The sequence below is a fragment of the Dufourea novaeangliae genome, unplaced genomic scaffold (genome assembly GCF_001272555.1).
Source record: "Dufourea novaeangliae isolate 0120121106 unplaced genomic scaffold, ASM127255v1 scaffold65, whole genome shotgun sequence".
In the NCBI taxonomy this organism is placed as follows: domain Eukaryota; kingdom Metazoa; phylum Arthropoda; class Insecta; order Hymenoptera; family Halictidae; genus Dufourea; species Dufourea novaeangliae.
This window is the reverse complement of record NW_015373961.1, coordinates 444,422-458,256: the sequence shown is the minus strand read 5'-3', so window position 1 is coordinate 458,256 and position 13,835 is coordinate 444,422. Positions and strand designations below refer to the sequence as shown.

Sequence of the window (13,835 nt, the reverse complement as noted above, 5' to 3'; positions counted from 1 at the left end):
ATTCAAATGCCTTGTGGTGCTATCTAAGATTCAGAGAACGGTACTCATTGTCTAGTAGCTTTCGAGCTTTGCCGAAGATGACACTATATATCTTTCCGACTGTCCTTATCCATTCGTCCCGAACTTGAAAAGTGGTGCTATCTCTTGACAGGCACGTGGTACTAATTTTCAGCAGCTTGATAGTTTTGCCATAAATGGCACTACAAGTCTTTTCGTTCGCGTTCTAAATAAAAAATTAATATTAATTAAAAATGATACAATCAATTACTGTTAATGTATAACATCGAATTTACACGTCTTTTTGCACGTTTTAATACGTTACATGTCATCGAATATCACGGTATAAGAGAAAGCTCCTCTGCTGATGACTTTTAGGGTATTCGAGTGGAACAACTATATATATATATATATGTGTATATATATATTTTGATTCTAGGGTATCTCGTAAAAATGTAACATATTTCAAAGGATTGAAGTAAACGTAAACACGAGCTCTGTATGCTTTCGTGAAATATTTATATAGAAAGTAAATTATTTATATTTGCATTCGTTACATGCAAAACATGGTATACTTACACTTTCCATCGAATTTAACAGAGGAAGAGTTAATGTTACAAGCGAAATATAACAAGCTTAAAAGAAAGGTACATATCAGGTTATGTTTATATTGTTATTATTAAATTGTAGATATGTGTAAATATAGATTTTCATGGACCAATTTTTCAAAATTGTATTAAAGCAGAAATTTGCTTATTCTATTAAGAAGTTTATCAGGTTTCACACAAAACAAAAATCTGGTTACTCTGTACTAATCATTTTGCAATAAAATTTTATACATTCAAATTGTGATTAGTTTATTTATTGAAATGAAACCTAAGTATATTAGAAAAATGAATGATTTTACTGAATAAAGATAAAAACAAAGTCCATATAAAATTTCATATAAGGGCTTTACTTTTATCTATTTTATTCAGTTGCATGTGCTATGAATTCATAATACTTACAGTACTATTACATTTTCCTTTATTTGTTACAAAAGAAAAAAGCTTTGCAAGATTTAAAAGCACCGAAACAAGAAGTTGAACGTGTGCCACAAGTACCAAAACGACCAACAGAAGCAAGAGATGCCAGGGAAGTTGCTAAGAAATTGATTAAATCAGGAGTGATTACAGCTCCAAAGACTCCAAAAAGACCAGAACAATCATTTAAAAGGCCACGTGGATTAGTAAGAAAATTGAACAGCACAGAGAAAACAATTAGCTCTTATCAACCGTTCTCGGCGACACAGATGGAAGAAGAAGAAACAGAAGCTGTACGACCAAGAGTCAAAGATTTATATGATAGTTTTGTCAGTGCACAAGACACAGAAGATCGTACCACTGGTGATACACAATCACCATTGAAACAGGAAATGAAACCACGTGCAGGGAACACAATATTTGTATGTGGTTACAAAATATCTGAGGATTTCTTAAAGAAACATTTTCAGACATTTGGAAACATAATTAATATTTCAATGGAGGCAGAAAAAAAGCACGTATAATTTGATTACCGATAGTTTACCGGTTAAGATAACGTGAATTTATAGTAATAGGTAATTTTACTTTTCAGTCGAGGCTTTGTGACATTCGATAAATCAGAAGCAGCTGAAAGGGCAATCAGTGAAATGGATGGTAGCATGGTATCCTCTATTCAGTTGAAAGTATCATTAGCACGAAGGCAACCTATAATAGAACCTATGAATGATGTTACATCCAGTTTGATGTGGTCACCTATTGCTGCAAATTATTCACAAAAGAGTGCACACAAAGATAGGAGAGACTTGAAAGTGTACGAGGAAGATCTTTTCATGTGAATGCAATATTTTTTCATTACCGTTCCTTTTTTTGACGGATTTCGTTGTTACAAACTTAAAATGTTGAAAGTCTTGTTTCAAAATAAACTGTACATAGTCTTTAGTATTTATAAGGTTTCAAACAATATTCTCTCTTCATTGTGCTCTTTAATTTTTATGATACCGTATTATTATTGTAAATTTGTATCTAGTCGAATGTTAAAGTATGTTATATTCCTCCTATACCTTGACAATTACTAGATTTTTTATTGGAATTTCGAGTGTGAGTGTTACTGCTTATGATTTGTATCAGTAAAGAATGAAATGGTTGTTAAAATGCTGGTTTCAGTAATAGGTATTTGTAATTAACATATATCGATTTTATACATATTTGGCACTTAGTCATTAAGTACAAGTAATCTCGTAACAAATTATTCGCAACTGTCATTTTCTCACAGATATCAATCATTCGTCGTCGTATGTAGCATCATTAAGAATTTTCAGATTATGAGAATCATTGTTCTCCATATTGTTATTAGTTATGTATGACTCGTACTTTCCTGTAAATACGTTGTTCAACTGGAGGACAGGACTATCAAAATTGTTCGACAAAAATCGTTACAATTTCTTACATTCTTAATCGTTATCATCTTATAAAGATCCTAGCTCTATCCTCTTTTATGTTACCAATGTTTACAGTGTTTCTTCTAAAAATTCAATCTTGAATATATAAAATCAGTTTATAAGAATAAGGATTTTTAATAGAGAGCATTGAGCTATTCGAGGTGACACCCATCCGTTATATTGTATATTATCCCCAAACTTGTACCTCGGTATTTCCTTTTGTTCTCGAAAATATCAAATTGAACGAGGATCATATTTCGTGTGTCCTCTTTATTTTCACCGTCGATTCGTTCCAACAAGCAAGACACGCTTAAATACTTAAATAATCCACCCCGGTTCCCCAAACATGTACATCACGTCGTGATCGTGTGCAATATCACAGGTACAGTATTCTCTCCATAATAATCGCGCAGCTCGGTTCGTAGGGAGTCAAAGAACACGATTTTGCGATCGTCTTATTCGCTGGACCACTCGTTTCACCGTTTCCGACGGAAACAAAATAGGGACAGCAATAAGCGTGTGTCAGAGGGAGAACGGGGAAAATACAGAATGTGTGACGTGTATGACGTAAGTCCACGTTATACGTCATGTGGTAGCGACGAAGCGCTATTATAAGGAGGCCGTTACAGTACCTTCGTGTGAAATTGCATTCCGCCGCGTGTTATTTCGGTGGATTGAAGTAATCCCAATGATGATGATGCGTCACTGTTCGTGTGTTACTGAAAAAGAATATCAGCATGCATACGATCAGAAGTAGGAGGGCGCATAACGTTAACTCCACTTCGCGGATCTTTTCCCGCGTTTCCTCGACGCCCGCCATTGATGACACATAACCTACAAAGTGTCTCATCGCCTTTATACCGGCCAGCCGGAGAACTCTTAGCAATTGTCTGGCACTGTCGGCGACACTTGGCTCGACGGTCGTACGCTGATTCGGCGGCGAGGCCAGGGATAGAAAATGAGCTGGAACCTCGGTAACTGGGAACGCTATGAGATGGGTCCCGCTTATAGGGAACGAGGTTATCGGTGATTGGGAGGACTCCCTTTGGCTCTCCCTGTCCGACAGCTCCGCGTGCGAGGAGTACGAGATAATGGCCCGTTGCGGTTGTGTTTCGTTGCTGCTGATACCGTGACTCATGACAGTGTCCGGTGTGTCCGGCGTCACGGAAATCGCGGGCGGCAACGATCGCACAGGGGAAGCGGTTTGTCGCGTGCGGCCGATACCTATGGGGGACGGTGATCTTGATCTGGACTTCCGTGGCTTTTGCTCGGTACCTGGGAAGCATCCATCGGGGGAACTATCCCTGTCTCTGGGCTCTCCCTGTAACCTCGCGAATTCCACCGGTGGTATTGACTCGATCGGTTCTTGTTCTTCGCTGGCCGACCGCGAACGTTGCTTCCGCTCCGAAGGTAGCCCTGACTCCGTGACCGGTTCTGCAGTCTCTATGGACGAGGGAGGGGACGCGCGGGGTTCGTCCACGTTCGGCTCCTTAGCGGTGCCCGTGCTCAAAGAAAGGGGGGTTTCTGAATCAGAAATTCGTAACGGCTTATCCTCAATACTCTTTGGGACTGGGGATGAATGTGTGCTAGGGATATTATCGCTGTCGTTAGAGTCTACACGAACGACTGATATTGTATGATGTGTTATCGGCATTTCCTTGATCTCTACTTGTGCGACCGTTAGTGTGTGTGTTATGGATGGTTTTCTGTCCCTCGCTTCGATTACTTCTCTGTTAACAACCTTTTGATCGTCGCTCGGCATTTCATCCCCGGGATCCGCGGGGCTCTGTCGAAGGGTGGTGGTCTGATCCTGTGGCTCCCGGGATGGTATGCTGTGCCTGTCCGTGACCGGAATGTCTGTCTTTCTTTCCGTCGCCTCGATCGAACGCCTCTGGTCGTCTTGAACACGGGACGCGGCCACGGTCTCTAGATGGCTTCTTATGGCGATCAGTTCCCGGATAATCGACGGGGACACACTCTCCTCGAGGCCGCCGCCTATGTTTTTCAATTCGGACGCGGTGATTACTAACGCGTCCACCTCCGACGCTATGATCTTTCCCGCCTCGATCTGCGACACGCTCAATCGATCCACTCTAAGGTCCCCTACTTCTAGGTTGCTGATTCGTACCGGTTCGTCGGACAACAGGGCGGAACGAATGGATCGTATGAGCGCTTCTTCATCCCGAGCCGGTTCCTCGCGAGATGGTTCCAAGTGCGGTGCTGACAGATGCCTGTCCTCCAGTGTTTCCAGTTCTCTCGGTGGGGAGGGAGCTTTTAGGGAGACGGTGTCGTACGTGGGTCCCGTCTGTTCTTCTTTTCGTGAACGTTGTTGCGACAACGGTAAAGGCGGGACAGGTGGCGCAGATACGGTTGGTATCCTTTCGGTGGACACCATGATCTGAGAGCCGGATCTAGACGGGGCGACGATCAGCTTCGCTTGGGTCACTTCTTCCTCGATAACCATGTCGTCGGGCAACGGGTCCGTTTGCGTGGCCGCCGTGGTCTCCATAGAGAATTCTTGCGTGACCGGGGTGGATCTGTCCAATGATCTTTCTTTCCTAACTCTTGGTGGTCTGGGCGGGGCTGGTAGGGGACGTCTCTGCATCTTGCTGAGCACATCGGTGCTTCGAAGATCCTTTTGCTCGCCGTCGTCGGAATCGATCTCGATGTACGGCGCGGACTCGGTTGTTTCCCATGTCTCGACGAACGTCTCTGACAGCATGTCAGACTCCCGTGTCCTTCCTGGACCGAGGGTGCTGTAAGCACGCTGTGGCCGTTTCGGCATGACGGTTCTTGGGGTGGTCGCGAATTTCTCTTTTTTCCGTCTTGGCGGCGGCGGTCTCGGTGGTTTCTCCCGTTTCTCGATGATCGCGTAACCGGAGAGGTCACGTCCGAAATCGATGTCATCCCGTGGAATGTCCTCTTCCACGTAACCGGCTTCCGGCAACGATTCCGCGCCGTGGGAGGTGCGGTCCTCGTCCTGGGCGATGGAAGTACCTCTGGATCTCGATCTCCTCTTCGGTGGAACCGGGGCTGGCTCCATGTACTCGTCGTCCTGTAACCGCTTTTGAATCTGTTCCTCGCTGGTCGTCATGATGTCCCCGGCCATGTACACTACTTGCTCTATTGGCAGTTGATCCAATGCTGTGTGAGGCAACGCCATTGGTTTCTCGGGGATCGAGTCGGCTCCCGTCCACTCGGTGTGACCGTTGCAGACAGGCACCGCCTCTCCGTTTCGTCTTTCCGCTGACGGTAACGTGTCTTTGCGGAAACGTTTCCGCCTCGTGGGGACCACAGGTGGGGTCGGTGGTGTTGGCGACGGTGGCCTGGTCGGTTCCGATGGCACCTGGGACTGGCTGCGCTGCGAGGACCTCGACTTCCTGCGTATCGGTTTCACCACTACTATATCGTCCAGCGGCTCCGGCGGGCCGAGGTCTTGGATATCCTCCGCCTGGTACACCACACGGTGCCTGGAGTCGCTTCTGGTCCGTTCACGATACGGTTCGTCCGCGGACTCGCTTCGACGGACCCTGTTCTGGTCCCGTTTCGGCCTGACCGGCGGCAACGCGTCGTAGGACTCGGCCAGGCCCTCCGGCGGTTGCTTTCGTAACGCCCTCTTACGCATCGGACGTTGCGGAGGAACGGGCATCATGTCCTCGTCAGCGAGCGCGTTTCCCGCCTCCGCACGTAGGGCGTCTCGTATCTCGTGGGTGAGATACTTGCCCAGGTTCATGTCGCCCTGACTGAGCCCGCTCTCACGCAGGAAAAACTCGTCGGAATCGATCTCCTCTATTACACCTCGTCTACGTCGATCGCACGAGCTACCGCTCGAATGTTGTTGCTCCCTGTCCGACTGCGCGGACGACGGTTCAAGCTCCTCGTCCTCCTCCATCTCTTCCTCGTACTCTTCCTCCTCCTCCGACGGGGTCTTGTGGACACCGTATCTTCTCGGATCGACCATCGCGAAGCCCTCATATTGCTCGTCACCCCGGGCGCGCATCACTTCTTCCAGGGATCGTGATCGTGGGATCGGTCGAAAATCCTCCTCGACCATCTGTTTCTCCAGCACCCAATCCTCCCTGTCCTCCTCTATACGTTCCTTCCTGTCCCGTTCGGCGTACAGTCTCGGCTCGGACAACTCGATTCGTTCCCCGTCGTACGACTCCTCCCCCTCCGTTCTCGAGGTCTCCGATGTGGGTGGAGCCTGGCGATCCGACGTCTCGACGGACTCCTCGTACTCCGTGTACTGTAACTGTTGTTGCCTACGTTTCTCCTCCCAGGGCATCGAAGCCAACGCCTCGTCCGCGACCCCGATGGACAATCTCGGTTGCTCCAGCGACGGATGTCGCCACGGTCGGGATCTCTCGGCCGCTGTCTCCGCGTCCGAACGATCCTCATCGATGTACGCGGTCTCCTCGAATCTCTGCGCCCAATTCTGCGCCGCGCCTTTTTGCGCTCTGGGCAACGTCGAGCTCTCCGCGGATTGTGCTCGCGAGTCCTTCGGCGTGGACGTCGCATACTCGCCTTTCGTTTTCGATTTCTTGTCGAATATACGGGGATACGTGGAAAAATCGAAGATGTTCCGACGTGAACCGATCGTCGAGTCCGTGGACCGTTGCTCGTCCGACGGTGGTTTCTTCGCGCGTGTCAACGCGTTCGGCAGCCGTATATTCGGTTTCTTTAGATTGAACTTCGGTCTGTCCGGCAGATTGAACTTCGGCCGTTCCGGCAGATGGAACTTCGAACGGTCCGGTAACGAGAATCTCGGACGATTCGGCAGGCTGAATCGCGGCCGATCGGAGAACGACGATCTGATCCTCTCCATACGGCTCGGTCGTTTCTCGGTTCTGGATCGGTCCGAACGACCGCTACTGGCCGATCGCGGTTTCTCCGGTTTCGGTTTGTCCGCGAACGCGAACGACGGACGTTGAATGTTCCGCAAACGTGTGCGCAGCTTTCCGGCCTGCGTCTTTAGTCGTTGGGGCAGACCGCGGGCACCGCGACGCAACGGCAGCTCCTCCAATGCCAACGAGTCTACCTGAAATAAAAGAATTGGCATCGTTGAATCGGTTCGCGTATGGTTAATTATACGGTTGATGGAACGTGACTTGCGTCGAGAGTAGATGATTGGATATTGTGACCCCTCGGAAGATATTGTCGTTACTGTCGTCGCGATTGTTTTTAGTTTCTACATATACACTACTACTAGTATTTGCCCATCCGTATTGGATTTACTTTGCGAAAAAATATGCCACCCTTTAGAATTTATTTTGTTAAGCTTGATTTCCGAAGATTGGATGTTCTATAAATGCATAAAATCTGCGGTCTACTTATTGTACATACACGTTGTATTATTACCATCATCTATCCGCAACGATCTAGACTTCAAACCGGTGACCCCAATTTTCATGAAAAAAAAAAAACGATATCTCCTTGGTGAGAAAACCACCAATAGCATTGTGCACACGTGTTCAATCGAACGGGAACGATACTCTCGATTATTCGAATAAAGAACGTCGAAGGTATCAATGGCCCAATTCTCGCAAATATCGTGCAACCAACGGCGTCGTGCACGTGTTCGATCGAACAGGAACGATATTTTCAAGAATTGGGCCACCTCGACGTCCTTTACCCGAAGAATAATAGTAATATTTGTTTCCACGGGACAAAGTCCATTAATTTACAAATATATTACATTGTATAAGTGACAGGTCTACAAAGATACATATGTAACGAGTATATCGGAATATTTAGCTTAAGGTTTGGTGCGTTCTATTTCCCGGTAGATTTTAGTCTCGAATACTTTAGTATCCGGAGTAAAAAACTCAATTTGGTTGCTAGAATTGTTCGCTTGCGTACAGATTCAATTAATTGGGTCACTATTGTTAAATCTGGATGTATATGGTGAAGGTCTGAAAAGTGAGGTTAGGTCTCCTTAAAAAAAGGAGCTCTAACTGGTCGGGGCAGGAGTATTGAAGTTTATCAGTGCTATGATCCTTGTATTATTTGTTTGTCCGTTAACAATTTTATGTAGAAAACACAGATCTATAATCGAAAGTACCCAGATAGCACATGACGTATAACGACGCCTTAAAGACGGCTTAAAGGCGCCTTGGACCTAAAATAGTCGTAAAATGAACGTCTTCGAGGCGTCATGTACTATTTGGGTATCGAATACGTTCCGCCATCTTGCCCGAAACAGATGGTTCGTACGACACAATCGGACGCGATAAAAGCTCGGTCCGTAATTTCGCCGCGAGTCGTACTTTCAGCTAGTGTGTCGCGCGTAAATTTAATGGGGCAGAGAGACCCTTCTCCGCGCTCCGTCGAAGTCGCCCGAAAGCGTCTCGCAGGCTAGAAATAGACGGGGGAACGCACGCCGTCGATTATGTCAGTGTATTATTTTTTCACCGGAGGAGGGGGGGGGCGCTGCTTTCAATGGGTTACGTAACCTCGCGCGCCGATCACCGACCGGTTCGTCCGGTGCGTCCGTGCGTGGCACGCGTGTTCACGGTCGATCGACGGCGTGGTTGTCGTCGTCGTTTTAACGGCAGAAATCCTGGGTATATTTTTGAAGAGTGTTGTGCAACGGATGGGAAAGGCCCGAGGAGAGCGTTCTGGAAACGTGTTGCAAGTTGCAACACCACCGCGTATTGCATAGTGCGCGGCTTGCGGACAGTGACACGTTGGCTCTGATGCTTTTTTGGAGGGGGGGGGGGGGGGGGCGTTTCCGCTAAATATAGGCGCCGGCGGTGGGCAACAAACGGAAAACGCCGCGGCGGAATTCCTCTCTCGGGCCGCCTCGTTCCGTCACAATGTTCTCACCCGACTGTGTTTTTAGTTGTTACATTTGCCCACACGCGACGTCCCTGGAACGTCCATCTTATGTCTTTTTTGGTCTGGGGGGAAGGCCGTCAGGAAAGAATAATGACGATCGTTTTTCTCTTGTTATCGCCACCGTGTTTCAACCGTCACGGGCGGTGTCTGTCGATTAGTGACCGTGTGGATAAGAGACAGAATTAAACGTAGTTAGTGAGCAAGAAGCAGAGATTACGCGTCGGGAAATTTTGTTGTCTCTGAATATAGTCGAATCGTTTCTGACGTTTCATTAGCATCGCGGATGTAGATTCGTAGTGGATCTGTTCGCTTTTTGACATATCGTCTAGTATTTTCAATTTTGAAACTAGTGTCTAATTAGTATCTAATGTCCAGTAGTTGGTGTGCAGTATCTAGCCCTTGTATCTAGTATTTACTGTCTGATATACATTATACAGTATCTAGTGTTTAGTATTCAATAACTAGTATCCAGTACCCAGTACTTAGTACTGGATACTTGCTACTCAGAATTTTCAATTTACATAGTATTCAAGCATTCAGTATTCTACATTCAATATTTAGTATTTTATATTCAGTATTTTAAAAACTTGTTCCAAATCACCTCACGAGTAACCTATTTCTGTTACACCCTGTATATTCAGAACTCTATAGTCAGTATTCTATATTTTTTATTGGCTTCTTAAACCTCATTAAAAACTCATCGTTACACCTGGGCACTTTTGATTCTCAGTACCAAGGAGTCTTCCAAACACTCATCGACGATTTACTGTATTTTTACTTTGCTCACCTGACTAGTGTTGACCTCGCCGTCCGTCCTTGACTCGGCACCGGGGGTCGGGGCGCTCAGGAACCTCTCCTCCAGACGATCCTGTAGCTGTTGCGGCGTTTCCATCTCCTCGGATGTGTCGCCGCCGGTCTCGCCGAGTTCCCGGCCCTCCATCGCGTTGTCCTCGATCTTGCCGTCCAACGGTAGCCGTACATCGCCGGCCTGCGTCAGCTCGGGCGGCAAACGCGAACGGTCGTCGATGCTTTCGTCGCTGTCAGCGACGGGCATCACGTCCGTGTCGGTGATCCTCACGACCGGCGCGAACGCCGGTCGTGGCGTCGGCGCCGCGATCGGTTCGTACTCGTGCTCGCTGTTGTAAAAATGCACCCGTTTTTTTCGCGCTCTTACGGGCATTTTGCAGGGCAGCCTTTCCGTGCGGGTTAGTTGTTTTAGTCAGAAAATGATCTCGAGGAGAAACTTCTTGTAGCGTATTTAGCAGGGGTCTCGAGCGTTTCGGTCGCTTCGAGTATCGATGGATTTGGACATCCTGTTTTTTTTTGGGGGGGGGGGGAAGGTCGATTGTTGTTTAGTTAATGTTGGTTTTTTTCGCGTCTGTTCCCGTGTTTGTTAAGGTTCTCGGAAATCTAAGGAGAACTTGGAACCGCTTGAATCTAAGGAGAACTTTGACCGCAAAAATATTCGCGTGATTCAGTCGACCGATTAAGTCCTGACTCAGTCTTTTTATTTACCGTTTTGAGCAAAATAACATTCTCCGATCGGAATCAAATGTACGATTCGGACGAATAATACTGATAATTAAGACCCTGTCTTGTCGTTTATCACCCGTGTAATCGAAATTTTATGCTTGACCCTTTAGAAAAATGCTTGACCAAAATTTATCACAATTTGGTCAACTAATACTGTTAGTTTCCGATTGAGTCTTAGCAATTAAAATCTGTATAATCAGCTCGGAATTCTATGCCCGACCCTCCCAAGCAAAATGCTTGACCGGGATTTTGTACGATTTACTGGACCAATATTGTCGATTTCAGAATCAGTCTTGTTATTTGCAACGAGTTTTGTGCTCGACCCTCGAACGAAATGTCTGACCGCATTTTCTCCCCGACTTGACCCCGACAGTCAACCTGTCAGTTTCAGGATCGTTTTCTCGACGTTCTCAATTCGTGTTCGTGTCGCTGGAGTTTGGAGCGCATCAAGTGGAAAAAGCAGACATTAGTCGGACGGGCGGTGCCGTTCCAGTGGCGGCGGTTCCAACGACGATGTTGGCTGGGTTAATCGTTATTGTTTATTCGGACGTATTGTTAATTCGTGGATGGAGCAGCAGGAGGACGATGTATCGAGGAGGACACTGGTTGAACTTGTGTCCTTATTACTCGATATTCAGGTATGTTTCTTCGGATCTAGCGGGAGTACTGCATCAAAGACAAAACACTGATTAATGGTAAAGTACAAGTTGAGTAATTATTTTCTACGGTGAAAGTTAATTAATATTGTGATATTCAGGGGTTAAACGAACACGATAGTAACGAAATGTAATGTTTTTAGAGAGATCATAGTCTTGATTTTTCGAGCATGTTTGTTGAATTGAAATTTTATACGCACTGCGATGTTTTTTTATGCGTAAAGGATGGTTCACCTCTTTAACGAAAATTGGCACGTGGTACTATAAACAATGTATTTTTATATACCCACGCAGGCTTTCAAGGTTCTGCCATATTCTTGTCACGAAATGTGCTGTCAACCGGGTCAGAGAACGTGGTTTCGAGAGAAATGCGATTGGAGTCTGTAAACTTTCGATATTTCTTTTCATGCTGGTTCACATCAAATCAACTTTTGTCGCTTCAAATAAGCAGAGTAACCGAAATTGTGTTTGCCAGTGAGACACTATCTTTATAAATGGACAGTACTAAATGATTTATAATTCGGTTAATTTTGATTACATTCATGTAACAGAGATGTTGAATATTCTTAAAAAGAATAAATATGCGTGCAAAAGTCCGATACCACAAAGTTTTACGATGTTCTGGTAAAAAAATCCTCCACCAAGAATATGAAAAATGACGGACTACTTTAGTACTCAAAAAATACCACTGCCTCACGAATTCACTTTCACGCAACGAAAACGCTGTTTTGAAAAACGGTTCTTTACAACAATTTTTAAACAGTACTCAAGAATGTTTTTCATAATTTTGCAACTGAGGACAGATTCCGAAAGAAAAATTTGGTCAATGGAACACTACACGAAAACAATTTACATGGAAAAATAATTCCTACCAGCAGAAGAAAAAACTATTACACTCATATATCTAACTCTCGTGTTATCATTATTATTATACGACGAGAAGAAACTACTAGATCGGTTGGTGAACGTCCTAGAACACTGAAAAACGTTTCAAAAGTACCAGGGTCCTGTACGAAGCTTTCCCGGTGATCGGACTGCGCCGAATATACGATTTTCGATCTCTCCGAAAAAACAAATTCATATCGCAATTTCAGTGAAAAAATGAAAGTCACCCGAATCGCGATAAATCGTCCAATCTTGCAACACCGGAGCTGGACCATCCCTCAAGAATCCTCGACATCGTTAGCCCTCTCGGGGTCGAGCCGGTTATCATCCTATCCCCGACGTTCTCGCGTTATCACGTCGCTTCCGATCGTCGATACCAGTGTTCCTATTACCACGATACAATAACCCGATGCCCACTCGATCGTGCCCTCCCACCCCTATCCCCGTCAATTCATCCCACCCCTGTACATAGTCACGACAGGGGTGGCAGGGGTTGTTGTCGGTGGATGGCTGAGCGCCACCAGTCGATCACAGCCCCCCTCCTCCCTCCCGCAACCCACACACGTATCCAAGCGTGTAGTAAATCCACCGTTAGAGCGTGGCATCGCGGCAAGAGGTTTGGACGCGGAACCGAGTCGAGCTGATCGAGGATTCTATGTATAGCCAGCCGGGCGAACCTTAAATAGCCGCGATGATCCGCGAGGCCATAGTCTACGGACCGTGGGTAACCTATACCGTGATCATAGGTGTCGAATTTTCACGTTGAAACGACCTGGAAATCCCTTCCACAGGACCTAGACAGGCTAAGGTTCGTTCCACGGAACCGATACGACTGTTGCTTATTTACAAGATTTAGGGGATAGGGATAAACGATTCGTGCCCGAAAGATCTCACGTGCAACCGTAAACATTTATTTACTGACCTGCAGCGGACCGCAGGCGGCTGCTGCATCGTCCTGGACGGCGGTCTACCGAGAAGAGCACGTCGTTCCGGCAGAAGCGAGTCGCTCTGGTAGTACTGACAACCGCAACGGACCTCGCGTCCGAGGCTCGACGTAGACGACGCCCGCGAAGCCCGTCCTCGTTGCTCCGACTCCATCCCCACCTCACCCCCTCCTTCTCACGGAGATTCTTCGACTTTATCCACCTCCAGTTCGCGTTTCTTCCTCTCCGTCGCCTACCTGACGTCGCCGACCGTCGTTTCACACGGGCTTCAGGTGGGGGCTACTCACGATCTTTGATACTCCAGTCGACGACGTGTTGTTCCCGCGGAAAACGTAACCACGCGACGTCTTGACCCCGTGAACCGTTCTGTCGTCGTTACACGTCTCGTTGGGGTCGTCGCGACCCCACCGGGAATGGTAGAGAAATAGAAAGAGGGAGTGAGGGGAGAGATTCGATACGAGAGACACAAGCCCGTTGCAGCGACTTCTAAACCGGACTCTCTACCCTCTCTGGCCGTGCACG

General features: G+C 46.7%; 2 protein-coding genes across 2 annotated transcripts; one reads left to right on the top strand and one right to left on the bottom strand.

Moving 5' to 3' along the window:
* The first annotated feature begins 481 nt into the window (after positions 1-481).
* Positions 482-1,855, top strand: LOC107186602 (negative elongation factor E). The gene is made up of 3 exons (XM_015574500.1): positions 482-644; positions 1,040-1,533; positions 1,612-1,855. Exons 1-3 carry the CDS (start codon positions 555-557, stop codon positions 1,853-1,855), a joined length of 828 nt encoding a protein of 275 aa, XP_015429986.1. The 5' UTR covers positions 482-554.
* A 263-nt stretch (positions 1,856-2,118) lies between these two features.
* Positions 2,119-13,467, bottom strand: LOC107186641. Its single transcript, XM_015574549.1, has 3 exons — positions 13,292-13,467; positions 10,083-10,431; positions 2,119-7,496 (listed from the first exon to the last, which is right to left on the bottom strand). Exons 1-3 carry the CDS (start codon positions 13,465-13,467, stop codon positions 3,120-3,122), a joined length of 4,902 nt encoding a protein of 1,633 aa, XP_015430035.1. The 3' UTR covers positions 2,119-3,119.
* Between the last annotated feature and the right edge of the window lie 368 nt (positions 13,468-13,835).

Bases quoted from the DNA above. Each gene is read 5' to 3' on its own strand.
- LOC107186641 (XM_015574549.1), bottom strand. From the start codon at position 13,467: ATGGAGTCGGAGCAACGAGGACGGGCTTCGCGGGCGTCGTCTACGTCG. The intron at 10,432-13,291 runs GTCAGTAAATAA...TTTTTACAACAG, and splicing joins CCGCCTGCGGTCCGCTGCAG to CGAGCACGAGTACGAACCGA. The intron at 7,497-10,082 runs GTGAGCAAAGTA...CTTTTATTTCAG, and splicing joins GCGAGGTCAACACTAGTCAG to GTAGACTCGTTGGCATTGGA.
- LOC107186602 (XM_015574500.1), top strand. From the start codon at position 555: ATGCAAAACATGGTATACTTACACTTTCCATCGAATTTAACAGAGGAA. The intron at 645-1,039 runs GTACATATCAGG...TTGTTACAAAAG, and splicing joins ATAACAAGCTTAAAAGAAAG to AAAAAAGCTTTGCAAGATTT. The intron at 1,534-1,611 runs GCACGTATAATT...TTTACTTTTCAG, and splicing joins TCAATGGAGGCAGAAAAAAA to TCGAGGCTTTGTGACATTCG.